At 39.8% G+C, this 25,142-nt stretch overlaps 1 protein-coding gene across 1 annotated transcript; it reads right to left on the bottom strand.

Moving 5' to 3' along the window:
* Positions 1 to 913: 913 nt before the first annotated feature.
* On the bottom strand, positions 914 to 24,400 carry zgc:158432 (uncharacterized protein LOC555281 homolog). The gene is made up of 7 exons (XM_048605443.1): positions 24,187 to 24,400; positions 22,972 to 23,068; positions 20,327 to 20,518; positions 17,171 to 17,294; positions 7,772 to 7,872; positions 2,453 to 2,624; positions 914 to 1,996 (listed from the first exon to the last, which is right to left on the bottom strand). Exons 1-7 carry the CDS (start codon positions 24,302 to 24,304, stop codon positions 1,871 to 1,873), a joined length of 930 nt encoding a protein of 309 aa, XP_048461400.1. The 5' UTR covers positions 24,305 to 24,400; the 3' UTR covers positions 914 to 1,870.
* Between the last annotated feature and the right edge of the window lie 742 nt (positions 24,401 to 25,142).

The raw sequence follows: 25,142 nt of genomic DNA, 5'->3' as shown, positions 1-25,142 counted from the left end.
CAGCTGAACACAATTGCCAATTTTCCCACACCAGAATTCCAGAAACAGTGAAATAAACAATCAATCAACCTATATTTGACAGCATAAGTTAAGAACTATGGCAAGATCAATTCTTCAAACATTGCCCCGAATGGGTCTTGGTTTAACAACATCTGAAAGACAGTACAGCTAATAATCCAGCACCCTCATAGTGTTATACCGAAGTATCATCCTGGATTATGCGTTCAAATCAAGGGCACATGGTGAACCCACAAAATTCCGGCTCACAAAATAGAATGTTATTACAAATGCAAATTAACACATATGTCTGAAAAAAATAGAAGTAGCACCAAATGCTAGTGGAACCATAAAACCAGCAATAATCACTACTTTCAGACAGGAGGAAGAAAATTTGATTGAAAAATATTAATGCGATATACATGTTTGAAAATATTACTTTAATACTTACAGTTCACAATTAAATATAACATTACATTCAGATAGTGAACAATTTATTTATGATCATGTCATTTATACCAAATAATAGTATGCTTCTCCATGGATAGCTTATAATCACTACTTTTCAGCTCAAGCAAATGACAAAACTAATACATAATATCTTAAAAAGTATTTATTTATCACAATTAGGGGAGCCAAAGCCTAGTGGTATTATTGCCGGACTGTTAATCCAGAGACTCAGGTAATGTTCTGGGGACATGGCTTCGAATTCTGCCATGGCAGACGGTGGAATTTGAAATCAATAAAAGTCTGGAATTAAGAGTCTAATAATAACCATGAAACCATTGCCAATTTCAGAAAAAAATTGATCTGGTTCACTGATGTCCTTTAGGAAAGGAAACTGCCATCCTTACCTGGTCTAGACTACAAGTGACCCCAGACCCACAAAAATGTGGTTGATTTTTAACTGCCCTCTGGGATAGGCAATAAATGCCCAGCCAGTGATGCCCTTGTCTTGTGAATGAATTTTTAAAAATTAAACATTATGACTTTGTTGGTTAAAACATTCTTGATAAAGTAACAATATCATGAAAAGACAGCTTCAGACAGAGATGAATAGAATTAGCCAAAACAGAAAAAAAATTAGTAAATAAAACATGAACTATGCAAATGCTTATTAATAATACTAGTTATGCAACTACCACTAATCCCACATTCCTGAAGGCTGTAAATGATATTAGCAAGAGTACATTTTAACTTTGACGAGAAAGCAGGAAACTGGTGATAGAAAATTGGTTAGATGTAATACACCAAGCCTGCTTTCCTTTCCATTCACGTAATTGTAAATTTTTTTTGTTACCCTATCGTACATGAAGAACATGTGTCTTTCTGATCTCCACCGGGAAACCTTGGGTCTTTACTGCCCTAAGCTTGCTTCCCTCAACTGGAAAGGCCTGCTAACTTGCCACACCCTGCTATCACATGCCTAACTACAATGGACCTCATGCTGTGGTGGAGTGGATATTATCCTTCTACTTCAACCCCAGTTCAACAAATATCCTTTAGGATTTAAAATCGAGGCTTCTATACATGAAATAAGAAAGAGTTACATTCTTGTGCACACTCCCTTGTAATATAAAAGCATGATTCGAGCACAAATTTTCAAAAGCAGAACATGCAAAAAATCTTAATTCTTAGACTTAGACTCCCTACAGTGTGAAAACATTCATCGCTATTGACTTTGTTGGAGAGGTCAGGTCCAAGATCTCCAGCATTGCATTTCATTTTACAACTGTAATATTTATTAATTGATCATTTATGGATTTTTTTTAGTTGAATTGATTTGCTAAGCAATTAATTTGCTAACAGAGCTAATGTTCACTTTCCATGCTTAAAAGAGATTAGATTATTTCATTCATTGTATCTTTGCTGCTTAATATTGAGGCCTTCCATATACGACAGGGTTGTGAGATTGCTGATAACGTAGATCCTCAAATAATTGTCCCCTTTGGAAACTTGGTCTGGGTCCTTCAGGGGCCAAAACTTGAAGCCCCTTTACCTGGAAAGCAAAAGCATGACATATCTTTCTTGAATAATACAACCTTTAGATTTAAGCTTATTATTTACTGCTCCTGCAGAAATAGCACAGTGGATTTAAGTGTATTGAAAAGTTTCATGAAATGCATACTCAACAACATTTTAGAATATGGCCTACCATTTGGTACCTTAACTGAATTGTTATAATTTGTGATTTCTTTCAACAGTTTACTCATATTTTTTAGCACCTAAATACTTTCGTTTAAAGTTGTAGGTAACAGAGCTAATACAAAGGAATTCTATTTTTGTCAGGGTATTTGCTTTGCACCCAGAAGATGCACCATTTATATAAAGTACAATTAATTATTAATTATTTATACTAGCGTTGCTCAATGAGGATGCAAAGGATTCCACGAACATTGGCTAAAAACAGTTTAGGTATAAAATATTGTTACAGGAATTGATTTCTTGGACTTACCTCAGGCCTATTAATGGCTACTGCTGGAGTTATCTCATAGGCCTGCCCAGGAAATTCATTAAATGGACTGTATTGGGAAATGGCATGTTGACGTTCATGGTGTGAAGAATTTGCATGGCTCATAAGAGATGAAAAATTCATTCTGCCTATATTCGTTTCAGGCTGATGGTAACTGATGAGGAAAGGAACATCATTAAATATTTTAAAAATGTCATTTTTTCCCATTTGTTTATGAGATTTGATTCAACGATGAAGTATTTGCATATTAATACATGATAAAATTTTTTGGAACACATTTTTCAATACAGTTTACTATTCCTTTAAGAGGCTTTTAATGAATTTATATCCACATACAAAAATAATTTCAATTTCAGCTTTAACATAATGAAACACTCCAAGCTGTTATGCCAGAACATTATAAAAGACAAAAGATGACATACCGAGCCACGTAATTGTGTTACGCCAAATGACCAAAAATTGGTCAAAGAGATGAGTTTTCAGCAATGTCATAAAGGAGAAATACAACTTAGAGAGTCAGAGGCTTGGGACCCAGACTATTATGGGCATGGACAGTGGTGGGAGGCAGCTAAAATAAGGATGCAGAAAATGTTGAATTAGATATAGGGCTCAGAGGGCTGACGAGCTGGAGATATTACAGAGATAGGGAGGAATGAGGCAATGAAGGCTTTGAAAATAAAGATAATAACTATAAAAACAAGAAAATGTAGGTCAGTGAGCGTAAGCGTGAAAAGGACATGGGATTTGCTCTGTGTTACAATATGGGCAGCAGGGATTTGCATGACTCAAGTTTCTGAAGGATAGAACATGGGAGACAATCCAGGAATGTTTTACAATGGATAAGTCTAGTGGAAATAGTTATGAATGGGGGTTACAGCAGCAAATGGGCCATGAAAAGATAGAAATAGGTGATCTTGGTGATAGCATGAATATGAGACTGGAAGCTTTGGCATGAAATGTGACACCAAGGCTGTGAACAGAATGATTTATTGGCAAATTAAAATGTCTGGAAATATCAATAAAATATCTGGAATTAAGAATCTAATGATGACCATGAATCCATTGTCAATTGTCGGAAAAACCCATCTGGTTCACTAATGTCCTTTAGGGAAGGCAACTGCCATCCTTACCTGGTCTGCCCTACATATGACTCCAGATCCACAGAAATGTGGTTGACTCTGAACTACCCTCTGGGAAATTTGGGATAGGCAATAAATCCTGCCTGGCTAGTGACGCACTCATCCCTTTAATGAATAAAAACAATTGTTGCCATGGAGAGGGTGCAGTTGGTAGCTCCATAACAGCGTTTGGAGAGGAACTGAAAACAATGGCTTCCATCTTCCTGATATATAGTTGGAGGATATTCCTGCTCATCAAGTATTGGATGCTTGGATAAACAGTTTGATAATTTAGTAACATTGGAAGAGTCAAAAGAGAAGGTGGCAAAGTAAAGTTGGATATTGTCGGCACACATGAAAATTAGCACTGTGTCTTTGGGTGATGTCACTGAGAGGCAACGTAGATAAGAAATAGGAGAGGGCCAAGAATACATGCATGGGGTCAGCAGAGGTAATGGTGCAGGACCAGAAAGCTAGATAACAACAAAACCTGGGGAGTACGGATCCATCTGACAACAATTAGGAGGTATTGGAAGAAGGTGGAAGGGTCCATGGTGTCAAAGGCTACAGGCAGGTTAAGAAAGAGGGAAGATAAAGTTTACCATTACCACAGTCACATAGAATGTTATTTTCACTTTGGCAAGTTTAGTTAGTATGGCAGAGATAAAACTCAATATGAGAAATTTAAACATGGAGTTTCAGGAAAGATGTAAATGGATTTGAGAGCCAACAATTTTCTAAAACTTTGGAGAGGAAAAGAAGGTTGGAGATGGGCTAGTGGTTTACAAACATGATGGAGTCAAGAGTTTGAGTGCAGAGCAGAAAAATGGCAGATTTACATGAGAGGGACAACACCTGAAAAGAATTCAATCATTTACAATATTAGCTAATCTAGCTAGTAAATTGGGGAAATTAGCAGTTTAATGGGAATAGGATCAAGGGAAAATGAGTTGGGTCTTATGAACAAAATAAGCTAGATAAATGCTTGAGGAGAGATAGGAAACAAAATAGTTAAGATGTGATTTCAGTGCTGGAGAGGAAGGTAGCATTGAAAGATGACTGGCCAGATTGGCTAATAGATAAAAGGCACATCGCACAGAAAGCAGATTAAATTGTCTCAATTTTGGTGGTAGCCTTCTGTCTCAAAACGCAATGGTTTATAGCATGGGTGGTCAATTCTGTGTTAAACATCTCATGTGATTTAGGAGCCCAATGCTGGCATAGCAGTTTCTGCTGCATTTGTTGCAGATGAAGATAATGGACTGAGAAGGTGCAAGATTCTCTGTGTTCTCCAAGCCCTCTTCTTGACCAGCTGAGCTTTTCTTTTCTGTTCAACTCTTCCAATGCACCAGTACAAACAATCAGAAGAAGGGATCCCAACCATCAGCAAATGTCTGCCAGTTGTCAGTTCCAATGTCCTTGTAGTGGAGGCACGAATGCCCAAGAGTTTGTGACCCAGTTGTCAGTTCAGTGAACAGAGGGTCTTTTTGTATGCAGTCATTAACCATTTGATGAACATGGCCAAGCCAACACAAGCATAATTCACTCAACAATGTGTCTACACCAATGTAATCAACCTACTTCTGACTTGGTGACCTAGTCCTGCCAAGAGATGTTGAGGATATGTCTGAGAGAGTGTGGGTGGAAACTGTTCAGTCTTTTCTCCTATACTGAAAACAGAAATTGCTGGAAAAACTCAGCAGGTCTGACAGTATCTGTGGGGATGTCAATGTTTCAATTCTAATGACTCTTCATCGAAACAGCCTTCTCCGCTGCCTGCTACACATTGCCCAGATCTCACCACAGTAGAAAAACTGAAAGAACTGCAGATGCTGTAAATCAGGAACAAGAACAGAAGTTGCTGGAAAAGCTCAGCAGGTTTGGCATCATCTGTGAAGAAAAAATCAGAGTTAACGATTCGGGTCTGGTGACCCTTCATCAGAACTGATCACCACTGTAAAGGTGAGAGTCGAGGATGCACGCTTGGTAGTCTTCTCTTTTAGCGTTCTCAGTCAGGTCAATCTTGAATCACACAGTCCTCCTCAGTTTGGGCACGCACCTAAAGTTTTTGCAATTTGTATGCTGACTTCAACATCACATGACAGATTTCTGGTGGTTGTGCAGTCCAGATATGTGAAGTTATCAACAATCTCCAATACTGACAGTGGTTTGGCAACATCCTGGACCATGAAATTTGTCTTTCTGACATAGATGGGCAAACCAAATCTTTTATAGTTGCCAGAGAGCCTGTCATTAACCTTTGTGGGTCCTTCTCAGTATGGAATGCTGGTGAGGCATTGTCAGGATAAAGCAACTCTTTGATGAGGGTGGCGCATGGTGGAATCTCAGGCGAGCAAGATTGAATAGCTTTCTGTCAGTTATGGTATAAAATAGACACCCTCTGCAGATGATCTGAAGGTAAATGATAGTAGACTCAATCAGAAAGTCTGTGAGCAGCTCGCATTTGATGGAAGAGAGGATGGAGGAAGCAGGGGATTAAGGCTTAATATGTCATGTTCCTGGGATGGTGGGACTATCCTATGAAGAGACATTGTCCAAACTGGGCCTGTAATCTCTGGAGTTTCAAAGAATAGAAGGTAATTTCATTGAAACCTACAAAATACCTAAAGAGGTAGACAGGGTATATGCAGGTAAATGTTTTTCTGAATGGGGAATGTAGCAGCAGGGGGCACAATTTAAAAAATAAGTTGAATGACGTTTAGGACTGAGATGAGGAGAAATTGTTTCACTTAGAGAGGGTGAATCTTTGGAATTCTGTACACCACAGAGCTATGAAAGCTTGATCTTTTGAGTATATTTAAAGCAAAGATTAATAAATGGAACAAAAACAAAGTTGCTGGAAAAGCCCAGCAGGTTTGGCATCATCTGTGAAGGTAAAAACAGAGTTAACGCTTCAGGTCCAATGACCCTTCCTCAGAACTGATGGTGGCTGGGAAAATGTCATTTCATATGCAGAAAATAGGGAGGTGGGTGGGGTAGGGAGTAAACGATAGGATAGGGCCCAAAGAGAGAAAGACAGTTGGACAATCAAAGGAATTGCTAAGATCAGGCTGTGAGGGTGAAAAGTTGTTAATGGGGACTGTTAGTTACTAACAAGAGGGGGTGTGCAATGGCAGGCTACATGATAACAAGGCCTGGTATGTGGGGTAGGGGGCTATCCATGTCCCAGCCCGTACGAAGAAGGGTCTAGGCCCAAAATGTCAGCTATCCTGCTCTGCTGATGCTGCTTGACTTGCTGTGTTCATCCAGCTCTGCGCCTTGTTATGTCTTAACTTAGTTTTTGTTCCTGATTTACAGCATCCGCAGTTCTTTCGGTTTTTATTAAAGGTTAATAAATCTTCAATTATTGTTGACATAAAGGGATATGGAAATAGTATGGGTAAAAGACATTATAATGTTTGGTTAGCCATGATTGCATTGAATGGCAGAGCAGGCTCGGTAGACTGAATGACCCACTCCTGTTGCTATGTCGAGAATGGTGAAGAATTATATAGTGTAGTCTCAATTTTGTTTTATGTGGCATGCTGACATTCACCAGTAGAGGGTAATTATCCTCAGGACTGAGATCACATGGAATACTAGGTATGGCAAGCTTTTAGAGATCAAATCCTGCATCATGTAGTCCCTGCACTAAATTAAGTTATCCATTCCTGCATAACTTATTCATTCTCTTTATTCAACAGAGATAAACCATAGTTTCCTAATGCAAGACTTCCTTACGTTAAATATTTCAGGATCAGTGAATTTTTACCATCTACCTTAAAATTTGCATTTTACCTAAAATACATAAACTGCATTAAAGAGGCAACTAATAAAAAAAAACTGTGAATGACAGTGAAAACATATTAGTGATTGGGAAAGTGAGGATATATGATGAGGCTTTCATTACTGCAAAAACACAGAACATTTGAGGACCTCCTAGTCCTATTTTGACAATGGAATTTGATTCCAACACTGGAGAGATTTAATTGAAACAAATTCTTGGTTATGTTTCAAAATGAAGTCTCCTATCTGTGTGCTAGAATGGGTATGTACTTGTAGTAATTTCCTGCTCTAATATCAACGCACCTGTAACATTAAGGAGCTGATAATGAGACTCCTAGTTATGACTGTTTTTCTAATTTTGCATTTTAAAAGAGAAACAAGACAAAAAAATCCAAACCTGATATTCTCTTTAGGAATATACATCATTTGGTAATCATGGCTTTGTTCTTTCCAGTCCAGGTAAGGTGTATTCACCTTTGGAATTCTTAGAGGATAAATCTTGTGACAAAACAAAAAATTGAATATTTTGAGTTTGTCACATTTAACAAATTTTGGACAAATGCATCTTAACACAGTAATAATCAAGCTAAAGGACTAATAAATTAAACAGTCAAGGTCTCTTCAATAGTGTTGTGGAAAATAAAGACATCTTAGGGTTAGCCGTTTCATTCTTGCTTCTAGTGTAGTGTTTCAATATCTACCAGTCTCAGTGTGGAAGCAGTAACCTTGCAAGCAGTGACCTTTATAACCCAGTCCCCTTCATAACAGCATCTCAAATGTTACAAAAATGTCTGTGAACCAATTTTATTAAGCCAAAACCATTCAAATTACAAATGTGGTCTTAAGTGCCTGCCTCCTCTCACCATAAATCTGAAGATCTATTGGATGGAAACAGAAAGGAACTTAGGAATGTGTCTTATTTTGGGTTTCTAACTGTGTCATTTTCCTCACTTGACAGCTTCTCACTCAACAGCTTCTCACTCAACAGCTTCTCACTCCATTTGTAATTGGGGATGTGAAGGCCCAGTCACGGTAATCACTGCTGCAAGTTTTCAGATTTTGTTTGTTTGTTCATGGGATATGTGAATCACCGGCCACATTTAACGTTCATTCTTAATTGCCTTTGAGAGGTGGTGGTGAACTGACTTTTTGAAACCCTGCTCTCCGTGGGGGATAATGTAATGTTTCGATAGTAGTTAAGGTTGGAGTGCCATTTCACTGACTTCAACAGAAAAGGGTTCCATTCCATCAATGTGTGGGTCACCTGTGATCATCAGTACTGCACTTCAAATGTCTGCACCAGATACCCTGGGAGCTGCCTTGATCCCTGTATCCTTGAGAATTCTCATGTTCTTGCTTAACTTCAAGGAACCATATGTATTACAAATCTAGTTACTGCAGGACAAGGGCTACCCTCTGCAACCATGGCTGATGACGGTGTTACACAATCCCCTGACTGAGGCAAGCAGAGAATTAATGCAATCCATTCTTCAGCCAGGCCAGCATGGAGTAGACTATAGGTCTGCTGGAATTGAGACTCTGATGCTAGGATTGGTCTCGGAGGGGTCTTGCAGTATAGTCTGGACAGAGTACGTCACATAATCCTTGCCTGCTGTGCCCTGCACAACTGAAGCAGGCAAAGATGGAATGCCATGGACAGTGAAGAGCTTGGAGAGCTATAGCAGTCTTCAGAGGAGGAAGTTGAGGACATTGAGTGGAAGGAGCATCATTCTCAGCTGGTTGGAGCAGTGCAACAAGCCTGACAGGAGTTAATCAGTACTGGTTTCCAATTGATGTAAGTTGGGTGAAGTGGTCATTCATTGACTGAAAAGTTGCTGTTGTTCAAAAAGCCAGCTGTCCGTGTTTGTTCCCAGAAGCAAATGCAACATTTTTTTGGTTTGCTTTTATCTCGCCTTTTCCTGTTCAAGAAAAGTTCACATTTTAAACTATCTGAGGGCTTTTCACCATGCAATAAATTCATGTTGAACATTTATATCACATAATGTTGGGGGGTTTATGGAAAAACTAGAACTTTGTTAGACAGCTCTAACATGGTACTGCCCTAAGGATAGGTAGCCTGTTTTAGCTGGAGTTATAATAACAGTCAACTAGACAGATGATGAGGTCATGTAGCAAAACATTTACATATGTCCGCTACTATTTCCAATGAAGAGATACCTGTGTCATCTATGTGCTCTCAGAAGCTTTTACTGATAGAGTCGTAGACATTTATAACACAGATAGAGGCCGTTTGGCTCATCATGTCTGTGCCAGTATGATCTGATTACATTAATCCCCTTTTAAAACTCATGACTTACTGTCCTGGAGCCTATGGCAACAGCAAATCTCCAAATGCAAGAGTTTCTTATTCAACCACCCTAACAGGTAGTGAGTTCCAGACTCCCACCACATTTCGGATGATTTGCTTTTACCCCAACTCTCCTCTTAGCTTTCTACCTCTTGTCTCAATTCTATGCCCTTCGTTATTAACATGCTTTGATGAAAAAAAGTGTCTTCATACCCATCCTACCTAGTTCCCTCTTAATCTTATACACCTTTAGCAGGTGTCTTTCAATCTTCACTGCTCCAAGGAAAACAACCCCCATCCTTTCTAATTTTCCTTCATTGTTCAATCCAGCCCTGCCCAGGCAGCATCCTAATAAAACTCTTCTGCACCCTCTCTAGTTCAATCATATCCTTTCTATAATTTAGCAGGCATACTGCATGCAGTATCCTAGCCAGCATTTTATACAGATCTAGAATAAACTCCCTGCTCATGTATTCCATGTCTCTGCAATGCTAATAAAGGCAAATATCCTTCATGCCTTATTAACTACCTTATGTAACTGCCCCACTACCTTCAAGGATCTGTGGATATGCACACCAAGATTCCTCTGATCTCTAGTATTTTCCACAGTGCTACCATTCAAAGTGTAATTCTTTGCCATGTTAGCCACCCTGAATACATTAACCCACACTTTTCCAGGTTGAATTCCATTTCTCACTGCTCTGCCAAGCTGACCAATCCATTAATATACCCCTGCAGTTTTGTCTATCTTCCTCTACAGATGTTAAAATTTTGGACCAGTCTGTAAGCCAAACATTATCAGGAAAAATAGCAGACAAATACAAAAATAGTACTTGAAAGATCTAGTCTGCTGTTGAAACCCTGATCAGAGATAAATTTATTTTAAATCAAATAGAATAGCGACAACTTAATATGAATGCTCAGAATAACATAAGGAACAGCTGACATCAAAACAGCTTGGTAGGAAACAGATAAAATCACAAGCTGAAGGCATGGCCCCCAGTGGTGGAAGAATTAAGATTGGGAATGAGCAAAAGGTTAGAGCATTAGAGGAATGTGCTCAACATAGGTATCCTGAATAGGCAGTAGAGGAAATTACACAGATAGGGAGAGTGGAGGCCTTGGAGGGACTTGAAAAGATTATTTTTCAATAGATATGTGGCTTATAAGCCAATTTAAGTTAATAAGCACAGGGATAGCAGAGTTTCAGATAACCCTGAGTTTGTAGAGGGTGCAACATAAGCTGTTAGCCATCTGTGCATAGGAATGTCCAAGTCTTCTGGTAAAAAGCCATGGATGAAGTTATCAGCAACAGATGAGTCAGTGCAGGACTAGAGTCAGGTGCTATTACAGAGGTAAAAATAAGTCTTCGTGCTAGCATGGATCTGTGAACAGGAACTCATGACCGGGTCAGGTACGATACCACATTTGTGGAAAGTACCGTATGTTTCTGTCTCAAACAAATGGCACCTGTGAGCTTGAGACACAGTTTGTGGCCAGGACTGAAAATGATAGCTTCACTTTACAAAACACTAAACTAGAGGAAATTTCTGCTGTTCCAGTACTGTACAAGCTGTCTGACAACTGTGCAATAGTTGAAGGAAAGATACTGAGGAAGTGGGGCTGAGTACCGTTAGCATAAATGTGGAAATCTTATGCTGTTTTTGGAGGATAATGCTGTGAGGGAGAACATCAGTGAGAATATCTTTAACAATTTTGTACAGGCAAGTGGTTCAGTTCCGGGTTATGATCCTGTACATTGTGTTTAAGATATGCCCTCCAGGATCTTTCAGTCCAAGTCAATTAATTGCAAAAGGAGTTCACCTCATCCTTAGGACTTCCATCAATCAATAGCCAATGTATAGAATGGTCACTATTGTTTTGAAGGTCCAGCAGGATTCCAAAAGACAGAAAATTAGCTAAATAACCAAATAGTCTGGAAATAAATGTTAGCCAGAATAGGAGGAGAGCTCTTTTAATTTCTATTATTTGAACTAGCAGGTAGGGTCATAGGTTAACTCATTCAAAAGATGGCACATCTGAAAAGGCAATACTTCCTCCAGTGTTGCACTATAGCTCCAACTTCGATCATATGCTCGAATCTCGAAGTAGTTCAAAATTACATAAATTATCACTATGCTATTTTTCTTCCGGTGTCCACATTTAAGTTGGAGGTTCCTATTTAAATACAGAACTACTTGCAAATCTTAAAATGGCTTCAAATACTGTGCATGTCATTGGCACTTAGAGAACCAAATGGATTTGCAGTATTCTTACAGACTGATGGACGGTTTAAAATTATTTAATTATCTATTTTTGCTATATCTTCCAACTGAACCTTCACCAAGATAGGTGGAGGAATAGGTAGTGTTGCAGAAGTTGTGGGGGGGAGCTTGTAGTAGGATTTGGAGAGTGGGCAAAACAGTGGCAGATAGAATACAATGTAGGAAAGTGTGAGGTTATGCACTTTGTAGGAAGAAAACAGAGGCACAGACTATTTTCTAAATGGGGGAAGGATTTGGAAATCTGAAACACAAAGGGACTTGGGGGTCCTACTTCAGGATTCTCTTAAGGATAATATTCAGGTTCATTTGGCATGTGGAGAAGGCCAATGCAATGTTAGCATTTATTTCGAGAGGGCTAGAATACAGCAGAGATGTACCGTTGAGTTTTTATAAGGTTCTGGTCATATCATATTTGGAATATTGTGAGCAGTTTTGGGCCCTGTATCTAAGGAAGGGTATGCTGGCCTTGGAGGAGGTCCAGAGGCAGTTCGCAAGAATAATTCCGGGAAAGAAGGGTTTGTCATATGAGGAATGAGTGAAGACTCTGTGTCCGTACTCAATCAAGTTCAAAAGGATGGGGGGTGGAGGATCTCATTGAAACTTACTACGGTGGATGTGGAGAAGACTAGGAACTGAGGGCACAGCCTCAGAGTTAAGGGACAACCTTTTAGAACTGAGATGCAGAGGAATTTCTTCAGCCAATGGGTGGTTAATCTACAGAACTCATTGTCGCAGAAGGCTGTGGAGGTCAAATGATTAAGTGTCATTGAGATAGATAGATGATTAGTAAGGGTTATGGGGAGAAGGCAGGAGAATGGGGTTGAGAAGCATATTGGCTATGATTGAACAGCAGAGCAGACCCTATGAGCTGATTGGCCTAATTCCACTCCTGTGTCTTATGGTCTTAGGGCTCTGCTTCCGTGTGGTCATCTTTGTCACCCCAGATTCAGCTCCATAAATCGTGTTAAGTTTCAAGCTTCCTTTGCCCCTAGAGTTGTTTTTAATAGTATGAGCAGGGACATCTTCTTGATCGTTATCACCAGCCACACCATTCCCTCATAAATCCTACTCACCAAGCATGATTAATATCTGTATACTTGCCCACTCACACCTTTGGACTACGTATACCGAATCATTCATTAACTTTTTAAAAACAGAGCAAACTTGAGAAATAATTATAGCAATGCTAATCTTCTGTTAGCTTCTTATTTTGGCTGTATTATGGCAAGATGTTGGTCTTCATCCAAGAACATTAGAAAAGTATTCGAAGGGGAATATAACAATTAATATTACATTTTACATAAAACAAGATGCTATAGGTTACAACCTTGCCAGTTGAACACACAGACTGTGGACTCTGGTTTGCAAGAAACGTTTGTTCAGAAATTCGTACGTGGGTGCATGAATAATTTGAATATATATGAGTTGTAACATTTATGGTATGCTTGTTGCAACATCTGGATATTTATTTGTTCAACAGCAGATACATGTCAGAGTCCAACCTGCAATGATATTTTGATATGTGTATTGCTTGGATAAGTAATGTATCCAATAAGAGTCCAAAGTGTTTCTCTTAAGGGAAATCCCCTTATTTTCACCCTTTATCAACTCCACTTCTGCTGCCTGAACAGAACCTTACTCAATTCAAACTTTAATTCTGCCAACCCTCCTTCTATCAAAGTCCCTCCACAGCCTTACCCTTTCTGACCTCATCAGTCACTTCAGCTATGCCTTGTCTTATCTCCACTCTTCCAGTTTTTGTCTGCTGTGTCGGTATCCATGCATCGCCTACCCCTATTCTCAGGCCCTGTCTATGCTGTCAAGAGTGACAGAATTTTCAACAACATTGTCAAAGACCATGGAAGTCTATCTGTTAATCATCTTGTTAATGCTTTTTTTCCATCTTCAAAGTTTTCCCTGACATTACTTCCTTAAAACTCATCAACCATATTATCCAGCTCCGTTGTCGTCAGGGCCCTCAATCAGGTCTGGCCCATCTCCCGCACTTCCGCCCTCACCCCCTCTCTTCCCTCCCACAACAGCGATAGGGTTCACCTTGTGCTCACCTACCATCCCACCAGCATCCACATCCAGAAGGTCATCAGACGCCATTTCTGCCACCTCCAGCAAGATGCTACCACCAGACACATATTCCCCTCCCCTCCCTTGTCCACCTTCAGCAGGGACCGTTCCCTCCGGGTCACCCTGGTCCACACTTCCTTCACCCCCAACACCCCCCTACAGCCCTACGGCACTTTTTCCTGCAACTGGCGAAGGTGCAACACCTGCCCATGTACCTCCTCCCTCCCTAGTATCCAAGGGCCCAAACATACCTTCCAGGTGAAGCAACACTTCACCTGCACTTCCCAGAATCTAGTCTACTGCATTCGCTGCTCACTATGTGGTCTCCTCTACATTGGGGAAACGAAGCGTAGACTTGGTGATTGCTTCGCAGAACATCTACGTTCTGCTCGCAAAAAAGACCCTGAACTACCTGTAGCCTGCCACTTTAACGCACCACTCTGTTCCCTGGCCAACATCTCTGTCTCTGGCTTGCTGCAGTGTTCCAATGAAGTTCAATGCAAGCTGGAAGAACAACACTTCATTTTCCACTTGGGGACCCTGCAGCCCTCTGGAATCAATATCAAGTTCAATAATTTTAGGGCCTAAACTCTCCCATGTCCCAGCCCCCTACCCCACACACCAGGTTTTGTTACCACATAGCTTGCCTTTACACACCCCTGTTGTTAGTCACTAATAGTCCCCATTAACAACTATTCACCCTCCCAGCCTGATCATTAGCAACTCCTTTGTCCAACTGTCTTTCTCTCTCTTTAGGCCCTATCCTATCCCTACTCCACCCACCTCCCTATTTTCTGCAACTCAACTGACGTTTTCCCAGCTACCATCAGTTCTGACGAAGGGTCACCGGACCCAAAACGTTAACTCCGTTTTTTTCCTTCACAGATGCTGCCAAACCTGCTGAGTTTTTCTAGCAACTTTGTTTTAGAACCATATTACCTCTCCTTCCTAGCTTTGACATCTAACACTAACGAGGTTTATGTGTGGAGAAGATGCAAGACAAGACTGGGCCATAAGGGCTGATATCACATCTATCAGGTTACTCTACAATTGCACTCCCATTGTACATGATGGGAATTGTACCATTAAAAACATCAAACAGTGTACCAAATGGCAGATAATACATTCTGTTCAAATCATGAAAATCAAAATCTGTTCATTAAAGAGTTTTCAAATAGTTTCAACTTGGCAAAATGTCCCCTGAAACTTCATCACACAATAGTAGTGGTAATTTACCAGGAACCTGGGCTGTGTTATGTTGCAAGTGCAGGCTTTAGAGTTTTATAACCCTGACTTTGCAGTTTTTAAAAATTTAAGATTTTTGTGATCTAAGTATAATGAACAGGAATCTCCTTAGAACAGTCCAGTCTCTACAGCTTAACTCAACTAGTCATATGGTGGTCACTGTGTTCACATGTTGTAAGTAGTACCAACATTTCCTAACAATATAAGATGAAGGAGCAGGAGCAGCTCTGTGGAAGATTGGAATTTAATGCCATCAGACATGAGTTAAGGGCCATTTAAACAGGAGGATTGTGCGTGGGACCACGCTCTGTGCCTTGTTCATAGGCATTTAGTGGCTGATTGAGGGACAAGGCAATGGGAAAAATGGAGGTGAGAGACTGCTGAGAGCTATCCTCCTGTCCCTGCTGCTGTCTTGCCATAGCTTCCACTCTACCATGAACCCTACCCTGTGACCCCACCCTGCTGTAGCTTGGCCTGGGTCCCTCACTGACACTGAGCTGAGGATGGGTACATCACCAGCAAGAGCCTACCTCCTGACTGGCAGTGCTGAGCAGTGCATAGATACCAGATTCTGATTGGCCAGGCATTCTCAAGCGGCTGTGCTAATTGTTTTAAGGCATTCTTTCACAGGAAGGGGCTCAAGTCAGTCAGATGGCTGGCACTCTGTAGTCCCAGCACCGCTAGCCAGGGAGCAGTGGCCTCTGATGCTGCTAGAAACGGTCCCACCATCCTGAAAGGCCCAGATAAGTTTGTGGTTTTCACGAAGTGATTGCAGGGTTGGGGGGTGGGGTCTGAAATCTAGAAACCAGGAGGCAGGGTAAAAGACATGGATATGACCATTTTGGTGGCTGAGAGTGTGGAGAGGGGTGCTGCCTCTGATGGACTCAGCAGGCCTGCAAAGGAAGAGATCCTCCCCCTCCCACCTTACCGAATACCAACCCACATAGCTCCCATACACTTTCACTTCCCAGCCCTGGCTAAAACACCACAAAGTGGCCACCTATCCCTCTCAATAAGCCCAAAAGGTGAGGTGGTTGTTCAATACCTTCCTCCACCAGCAATAACATTGCCGACTGGTCAGAGACGTGGCCTTGGTGGCAGGTTGATATTCTGCTTGATTTTACAGTGTCCTCATTTTCAGGTCTGCCTGCCAACCTTCCTATCCATAAAATTCAAAATAACTGAGGACCTACTGCTCTCTGGAATGGAGAATTCCAAAGATTCATAAGCATTTTGACAAAAAAAAATTCTGCTCAACCCAGTCCTAAATGGCCCATTCTGAAGATGTGACTTTTTCTTCTAGATTCCCGGCTAGAGAACACATTTACTTAACATTTATCCAGTCAGTTAAACCTCTCAACAATATTTTATGATTCAGTTAAACCATCTCTTATTCTACTAATCTCTAGGGGATATAGGCCTAGACTAATATATTTCTCCTTATGGGATCCCCTCATTCCAGCAATCAGTCAGGTAAACTTTCATAATATTTCCCTCCAGGAAATGTTCTTTCTTAGGCAAGGAGACCAAACAGCACATGATGTTTCAGATGTGGCCCCACTTCAATTTCCTTATTATCCATGTTTTGTACATTTGCTGCAAATTATTTTTAAATTCTTTAAGCATTACCTACAGTTTGCCTCCCACATTGTCTTTTCAAGTAGTTTCTCAATCTACTTTAGCAAACTCACCCGCTTTCCTGCATAATTTGCTTTGTGTAGATTTAAGACCCTGCTTTTGAATTTAACTAAATCACTATCAAACTCAATGTAAAATTTGTCGTATTTTGTCCATGGCTCCCAGAGGCTTCATTCTAAGTGGCTCCAAGCACATTTGGAATATGCTTTTACCTGAAGTACTGTTATTGAAGCCTTACCGTATTTTGGTGTTTACTACTCAGGTCTTCGTCGTTGTCTTCATCATTCAGAAAACCTGCATTCTGGTGATCGCTGATTATCACGGGACACGTACGGGTGATTTTCTTTTCAATTAATTCTTTTCTGTAAGTAAAAATTCATTTTCCATTAAAAATGATATTTGATCATTAACATGGACAAAATCTAGTGAACAAAACACAACCAGATTGCACACACCTCCCAGCTATCTGAATTTAATCAAAAGCTTCCAATTTTATTACTGATTGACAAACTTGCTCAATATTTCACATTGACAATCTTTTAAAACAAAAATTGTCATTACAAGACATGATTGCAATCCCATTGGTTTTATTTGGATCACTAGAAGCTTGAGCCTCATCTCTGCAGTTACATTGCTAAATCTTGGACTTCTATTTCAAAGTTGTGTACCACTCACTAATATCCTGGAAAAATCAGAGGTGCATTATTTCTGTAGGTGCTGTGGGAATTCTTTAGGAGAGCAGAAAGTCAATTACTGCCCACCTTTGCCCATGGAACTGTTTGAAACTTGACACACTTTGACCAGTGAAGATCAATGTTGGAAATCAAGGTTCTACAAATATTAGAGGACCCTGATTTCCGTAATGAAAGGTGGATGTTGCCTGAAGCAGATTGGTGCATTGACAGCAGTAGACTCCATTCAAATTACAGCCAGCTGTTGTGCCAGTGTTTATAGTGCTGTAAGACTGTTGACCCGTTTGGAGGTCTCTACAAAAAAAGTTGTTTTCTAACCAACCTGCTCAGTGATATTATTACAGGCGGAACTAGAACCTGGGCCTCCTAGCTTAAAGGTAGAATACTAGCACTGTACCAAAAAAGCCACCTTGACAAAGCAATAAAAATCCATGCCCCCACATGAGATAATCCTTCTGACTGACACAAGCCTAAAATTCCCAATTTGGAATTTGTGTAAACTACAAGAAAAACAATTAAAATTGCATTTGTAAAATTATGAAGTATATATACATGAATAAAGTTCTTCAGCTATTTGTGTTTGTAATGTTTGTTCAATATCCCTAATACTCAGCCTTGCAGGGTATGAGATGGACAACCATTGTTAAAGCAATACATGCATTGCAGAACACAGTCAACAATTTTATTATATAAAAGTTTGTGTCATATTTTGGTTAGAAAATTCCAAGTTAAATATTCTCCAAATGTTTTGCAGCTAAGAGATTACTTTGGAGTGCAGTCATTCAAAAAGTCAGTTTGATCTGTTCCCACTTTTGATGCCTGTTTTCAGATCTTCTCACCAGAGCTGCTGGTGACTTGGGGATCAAGTATTCTTCATGATGTAGAGGGCTTCAGCAGGATGTTGAGCCTGTGCACTGACTCCTCCCCAGCTGGCCCTATACGATGATGAGGAGTCAGTGTACCTCAGAAGTGTTCCACTTTAATCATGAGTTGAAGCTGGATTTTTCCCTTCCCTCACACTTTTACTTTCAGTTGTCTTCAGCTCAATTATGTTTCCCCTGGTTTGATGGCATGAAGATTCATAAAATCCAGACAGTCTCCTGTGTGCGCATTTCTATTCCTACCACAATTGTAAGCACGGTGTCAGCACCAACTGAAGTCCTGAGTGGCACTTAATCCCCACTTAAAAGCATCAACCCACTGCTGCCAGGATTGAACTGGTAGTGGAAGAGGACCAATGCCAAGTTCCAAGCCTGGCACTTTTCCCTGACCAAATGAAGGGTGCCAATTGGAACAGCAGCCCTGCCATCCCTTGCAAGGGATTACCCCTCTAAGATTCCACAGTTGTCATGGTCTGTCAAACCTCAGGCTGAACCCAAATGCTGGGGGCCACTCAACCTGGCACCAGGAAAGACCCCTGACTCACCAGCGGGGCCAGGTCCATCATACCTCCCCTCCTCAAGCCACTGCTCCAGGAGGCCTCTGGCACAATAGAGATATTGGCTATGATTGACGGCACCTCTCTGAGGCAGTGGTTCCTGGCCCAAAATGGTGAAAGTCCCCCCACCAGACTATTAACAGCTTGTTGGAACTATATTATGTTTGCAGGCAGCAGGAGTTCTTCTTTCGGATGCTCATCATCATTGTGGATAATCTGGCACCATAAATAATTCAGCCCCCTGATTTTCCAGGGTAGGTATATCAAAGAACTTTCAAGTGAGAAGTTCTGACGAAAGGCTAAATTAAATCATTGACTTTATTTCACTCTCCACAGATGCTGCCAGACCTGTTGAGTATTTTAAGGATTTCCTGTTTTTGTTTCAAACTTCCTGGTGTGTTTGGTGTTCCTGACTTTGTGTAATTTATGACTTAGATGTAATTCAGTACTTAAAAAAACATAGAAAATAGGAGCAGGAATAAACCAATTGGCTCTTCAAGCCTGCTCTGCCATTCAGTATGATCATGGCTGATTATCTAATTCAGTGCCCTGTTCCCGCTTTCTCCCCATACCCATTGATCCCTTTAGCCCTAAGATCTATAACACCTTCTTAAAAACATTCAATGATTTAGCCTCTACTGCTTACTGTGGCAGAGAATTCCACAGGTTCACCATGCTAGGCGAAGTCATTTGCTCCTCATCTCAGTCCTAAGTGGACTAACCCCCAAAACCTTAGACTGCGACCCCTGGTTCTAGGCTGCCCAGTCTTCAGGAACATCCTAACATCCTTCCTGTCTAGTCCTGTTGGAATTTTATAGGTTTCTATGAGATCCCCCTCATTCTTTTAGACTCCAGTGAACATCATCCTAACTGATCCAATCTTTCCCATCTCAGGAATCAGTCTGGTAAAACTTCGTTACCCTCCATAGCTACAATATCCTCTCTCAGATAAGGAGACCAAAACTACAGTACTCCAGGTATGGGTATTGTACAGTTGGAGCAAGACACCACTTCTCCTGTGCTCGAATCCTCTTGCTGTGCAGGCTGACCACATTTGCCTTCTTTGCCACCTGCTGTAACTTTCAGCAACTGTTGTACACCCATGTTGCACTTCCTCCATCGTGAACATATAGAAGAAAAGGGCTATAGAAGGGAAGCTTCAAACTAAGTCATATGCTACAAACAAATTAAATTTTATTATGTGAGTCATTCCCAGTCAAGATGATACTTGATCTACATGTACCACAAATGATATATGACTCACCTTTTATTGGCTTTCTCAATGTAGTTCAGTTTCTTGCAGCTGCAGACACATTGCACACAGACAGCAAAAATAACGAGAAGACAAACTCCAGGAATTACAGCTATGAGAATCAGGTCTAGGGTATTCCATTGCTGTTCACATTTGGTTCCCAAATTCCAGTAATCCCCCAAGGGACCTTTAAAGTTTGTACACCTAGAAAACATATTTGAATATTCTGTAGTCATATAGCCTTGTTGCAGATTAGCAAAAAAAAGAACTTGCATTCATATAGTTTTTCACAACTAAAGGATGTCCCAAAGCACTTAGCATCAAATGAAGCACATTTTGAGTTTTAGACACTGTTGTAATCTTGGAAATCTAATGACCAATTTACACACAGCAAGGTTTCAGAATCAGTATGTGATAATGGTCGGATAATCTGTTTTAACGTAAATTGAGGACTAGACGAGGTCAGCTGGGCTAGGTATTGAATAGTGTTCATGGAACATGTTAACATTTAATCTCTTAGTTGAGGAAAAGCAGGAGAGTTAAAGCTGGAAGGGGAATTGCCAATTTATCTTTCCGCATTTGAATAAAAGACTAAATGAAAGAGGCTAGTTGTTAATCTGTGGGTTAAAGATTGAAGGGGCCTATCTGGGGACTGTGTAGAGAATTCAGCTTTATGGGTACCAATCAAACAATTAAACAATTAAACATTAAATTTCATAGGTTAGAGTAAGATATGGCAGTCTTGTGGATCAGCAGGATTCAGCTTCTGTGAACTATCCATAAAGTGAGGTCACAACTGATTGAAAGAGATCAGTTTGTGAGTTTTCTTTCTTTTATTCCTGTATGTTGCCATTCACCTACACATCAATGTATTATTTATATCCTTGTGATTTGAAGCAGAGTTCAGTAAAGTTAGTTGAAGAATTTTTATAATCCCATATCTTTGCTAGCACTATTATTTATTCCATTCATGCATAAACACTTGTAGCAGTTCAAGTGTGACAATTAGGGAATCATTTTAAAATGAGTCTATCAGTGCATTTATTCTATCTATAGAGTCTAATTGTTGCTCCAGTTTAAATCTCTTGTTGCTTTATCTGGGAAACCTGTAATGTTCTTATTGCTTAACCATCAGTTTATAAACCGTTTGACCAATTTTAAAACTTTATGACAAGGAATAATTTTCTTCTAGCTATCCCTTTTACTGTTGCTTTCTTTCAACTGGAAATTAGGCTGTGAGATATTATGCCCAGTGCATTTGTATCAAATCTCATTGAAGGAATGCTTATTGTTAGCAGGATCCATGGAGCTTTAATGCAAGATATTTTATATTTTTCGGATGCTTGTTGAACGAAGTATTCTCAGACGATATTAACAATTTCCTTTGGTTTTCCTCATTTTTGTTAAAATTAAAGCCATCTATGAAAAATGCACTCAGACTCTCTACAGCGAATCTGGATTTGATTTTGGACAGGTTGGGAGTTTCAAGTTTGAAATAGGGAGTTTCTGACTCCACATTTCTGTGTCCATTTTTCTGACAGGATCACTTTTTTTTAACTCCATATTCATGTGGCTTTTTTTACTGGTAAGATCAGTGTCCACAAGTCTGACCTGGGCAGAGGTGGTAGTGTCCAAGGAGACTCCAATAACTGGTGCTCCAATGGCAGGGGAAGAAGATAGCTTGGTGAGTTGGGGGAAACACTCCTGTTTCTCCTGCGATGTACAGACATTCATCTTTCACTGAAGCTGTCCGTGCCTCCCTTGAGATGCTGGATTTTTCCAAATACCAGAGAAACTCAGCTGGCCACTTTTAAACCTGTGAGATAGGTTAAACCTGAGACGTGCCATCTTGATATTATATATTAAGAACCAACCTAACTCCTAGGTGCAGGTAGGTTGATCCTTCAAAATTATAATCCTGCTTCTATTGAAGATGGCTGTGAGTTACTTGGACTGTGTTTCAGGTTGTTGAATTTATTGTCTGTTTCATCTGACCCCAATCCATCTGTTTTGGGAAATTAAAATGATCTTCTCTGTTTTTACTTCCCCTCTTTGGTAAAGGTACCAAAATGGCAAGTTTGAGGTGCAACCAGAAAAGAACATTCCAAGTGATGGAAAGTGACGGATCCTTTCTTTTTGAAATTACTACAGTATTATTTTGTGATATACATTTTGCCCCAGGGTTTCTATGATCCTCTTGCACTTGGAGTTGCAGAGCAACTATTAAGAGACAAGTCACAGAACTAAAACCAGGGCTCAATTCAATCTATTTGTCTCCTTGCCGAATGGACTTTAGTGATACTAATTGACTAAAAGTAAAGGTTTTTTTGTTATTTAAGCTGGTGAATTTTGCAGTCATATATTGTTTTCTGAATATATTCTTGAAAAGCAAACATTTGCAGTGCTATGGGGAAGAGTAGTGGAGGATTACTAATTGGATAGTTCATAAGAGAGATATCATTGGTATGTTGGACTGAATGGCCTACTTCAGACAAGGTCCAAAGTATCTCCACAGAAACACTTGGTAAAACAGGTCCATGTGATTTAACTGTTCTGAAGAAGAATCATACCAGACTCAAAACGCTAACTCTGTTTCTCTATTCACAGATGCTGTCAGACCTGCTGAGTTTTATATCTATTTAGAGATATACATTTACCGGCAGTATTCTTTCTCGTCCTTACAATAGCAAGGCATGTACTCTGGACAAGTGTTCTTCAAACATGGCTCATAGTCACGAGTATTTTTGCAATTATCTGGAAGGAAGTTATGAAAAGGTCATCAGAGAAAAATATTAATAGAGAAAATATAGTTTCCTAAAATGTTCCAAAGTATATTCTGTCTCCTACTGTTAATAACTTGAATTCTGAAGGGGAAAATTATACTTTGGTAGGTATGCAAAACTGGATTGTAACAGATTGGCCACCCACTCTTCATTCAGCCCAATCTTCCTCTCCATTATCTTCAAGAGCAGGTAAATTGGTTCTGTGCTATTTTATACTTAAGTTGAAATCAAACTTTATTCCCATTATTCTTAGGCGAGCAAATTCAATCTCTGATCTTTATAATCTCAGAACAATATTTGGCATATTGGCAATAGCGCATGAAATTACAGTGTGCTGTGCCATTGTAGAATTTGGATTGTGTCTGAATTATCCCCACAAAATGAATTTCAAATCTCAAGTTCTGCCACAAGAAAGCTCTTTTGAGGTCTAAATGTGGAATTTTATCACTGTCTGACCAGTGGAAACAAGACAGGATAACATTTAGAAATCAAATGTTTCTGTATACTGCTCCATCTGTCAGTTTAGTTCTGCTAGTTTTGAAACACCATCCCATCTTAGGTGGAAGCCCCATGAACTGTATGCTGATTGGAATCTGATACTATCTGTACGGGTCAGGCAGCATTTTAAATCAAAGCCGAAAGAATGCGGGATGCTGTAAATCAGATTCAGAAACAGAAATTGCTGGAAAAGCTCAGCAGGTCTGGCTGTGTCTGTGAAGAGAAATCAGAGTTAACATTTTGGGTCTGGTGACCTTTCCTCAGAATTGGGCCAGTTTTGAGGAAAGGTCACCGGACCTGAAACTTTAACTTTGATTTCGCTTCACAGACGCTGCCAGACCTGCTGAGCCTTTCTGCCAATTTTTGTTTAACATTTTAAATGATATAGTTAGGTACACCTGCAACAATAAACAATTTTGGGGTAAGTTGGTAGCATGGAATGTATGTTATTCTTAATGTAGAATTTTTTATACACTTCACAATTTGAGACTTGTACACATAACAGAGCTCTTCATACGATAAGAAAATAAACACTTTTCACATTAATGATGATTACTTATCTACCAATATTGCCATTCACACAGATCTCACCTGATGTTGTAGTGTTCTTGATGTCTGGGTGTGAAAGTAGAGTTTCTGAAGTCTGTTCAGTAGATGTACTAGTCAACAGTATCAAAATGACTGGAAAGGTAACACGGAGAAGCAACATAGTTGGAATTTTAGTATTAAGTCTACTCTTTAAGATAAACTTCTACCAATGTTCCAATCATAAGAAAATGATCTCTTTGCACATTGCTGAAGAACAGTTTGAAGTCCACAGAGGTTTCCACACCGTATGATCATAACGGAAGCTAATTTGAGATAAGCTTTGAGAATTATTAAACATTGCTCCACCCAGGTAAAGTCAAAAGTTTATAATATGAATAATGTGAAGTTGGAAGGTTCACCTACTGCAAAACCTTTGCTCAGCCTGTAGATTCTTAAAGGGATAGTTTTCTAGAGGAAAATATGTAGTTCTGTCTTATTTCTAAGTACTTATTTTTGAGGTACAATGGGAGTATAGGTGGTTTATAACCATACTCAACCAGCGGAAACTAGTTAGTTGGGTATTTAAAATGTTCAAAAAGTGGATAATCTGTGAAGGTCTAGCAGACTTTGGTGAACACAGCGTTTGATAATGATGTTTAGAAGATTATTATATTTTAGGATTGTGCCTTTAATTTGAGATAAAAACGAAGGGATGGGGCCATGTCACCTGTTCTGATGTCTGCCTGTCAGCAGGGTGAGGTAGCTTGATTCTTGGCAATTAAACAGGACCCACATTGTTTTGTAAGGAAAGAAGGTACATGTTTACATGTTTACATTAAGTAGCAAAATGCTAAGGGTCACCGTGCATAAATATGGGTGGGAGCTTGCCTTTACATTAGAAAGACCAAATTTAAGGGCCTGCTTAAATGAAGTTGGAAGATTTGTCTAGGTTTGGTTAAAGGGAGAAATCTCAATGCGAATTGTGAAAGGCTGTTCTGGAGTTAAACATTTCCAATTTG

The sequence above is a fragment of the Rhincodon typus genome, chromosome 14, assembly GCF_021869965.1.
Source record: "Rhincodon typus isolate 14 chromosome 14, sRhiTyp1.1, whole genome shotgun sequence".
Classification (NCBI taxonomy): domain Eukaryota; kingdom Metazoa; phylum Chordata; class Chondrichthyes; order Orectolobiformes; family Rhincodontidae; genus Rhincodon; species Rhincodon typus.
This window is presented reverse-complemented; position numbering and strand designations above follow the sequence as displayed.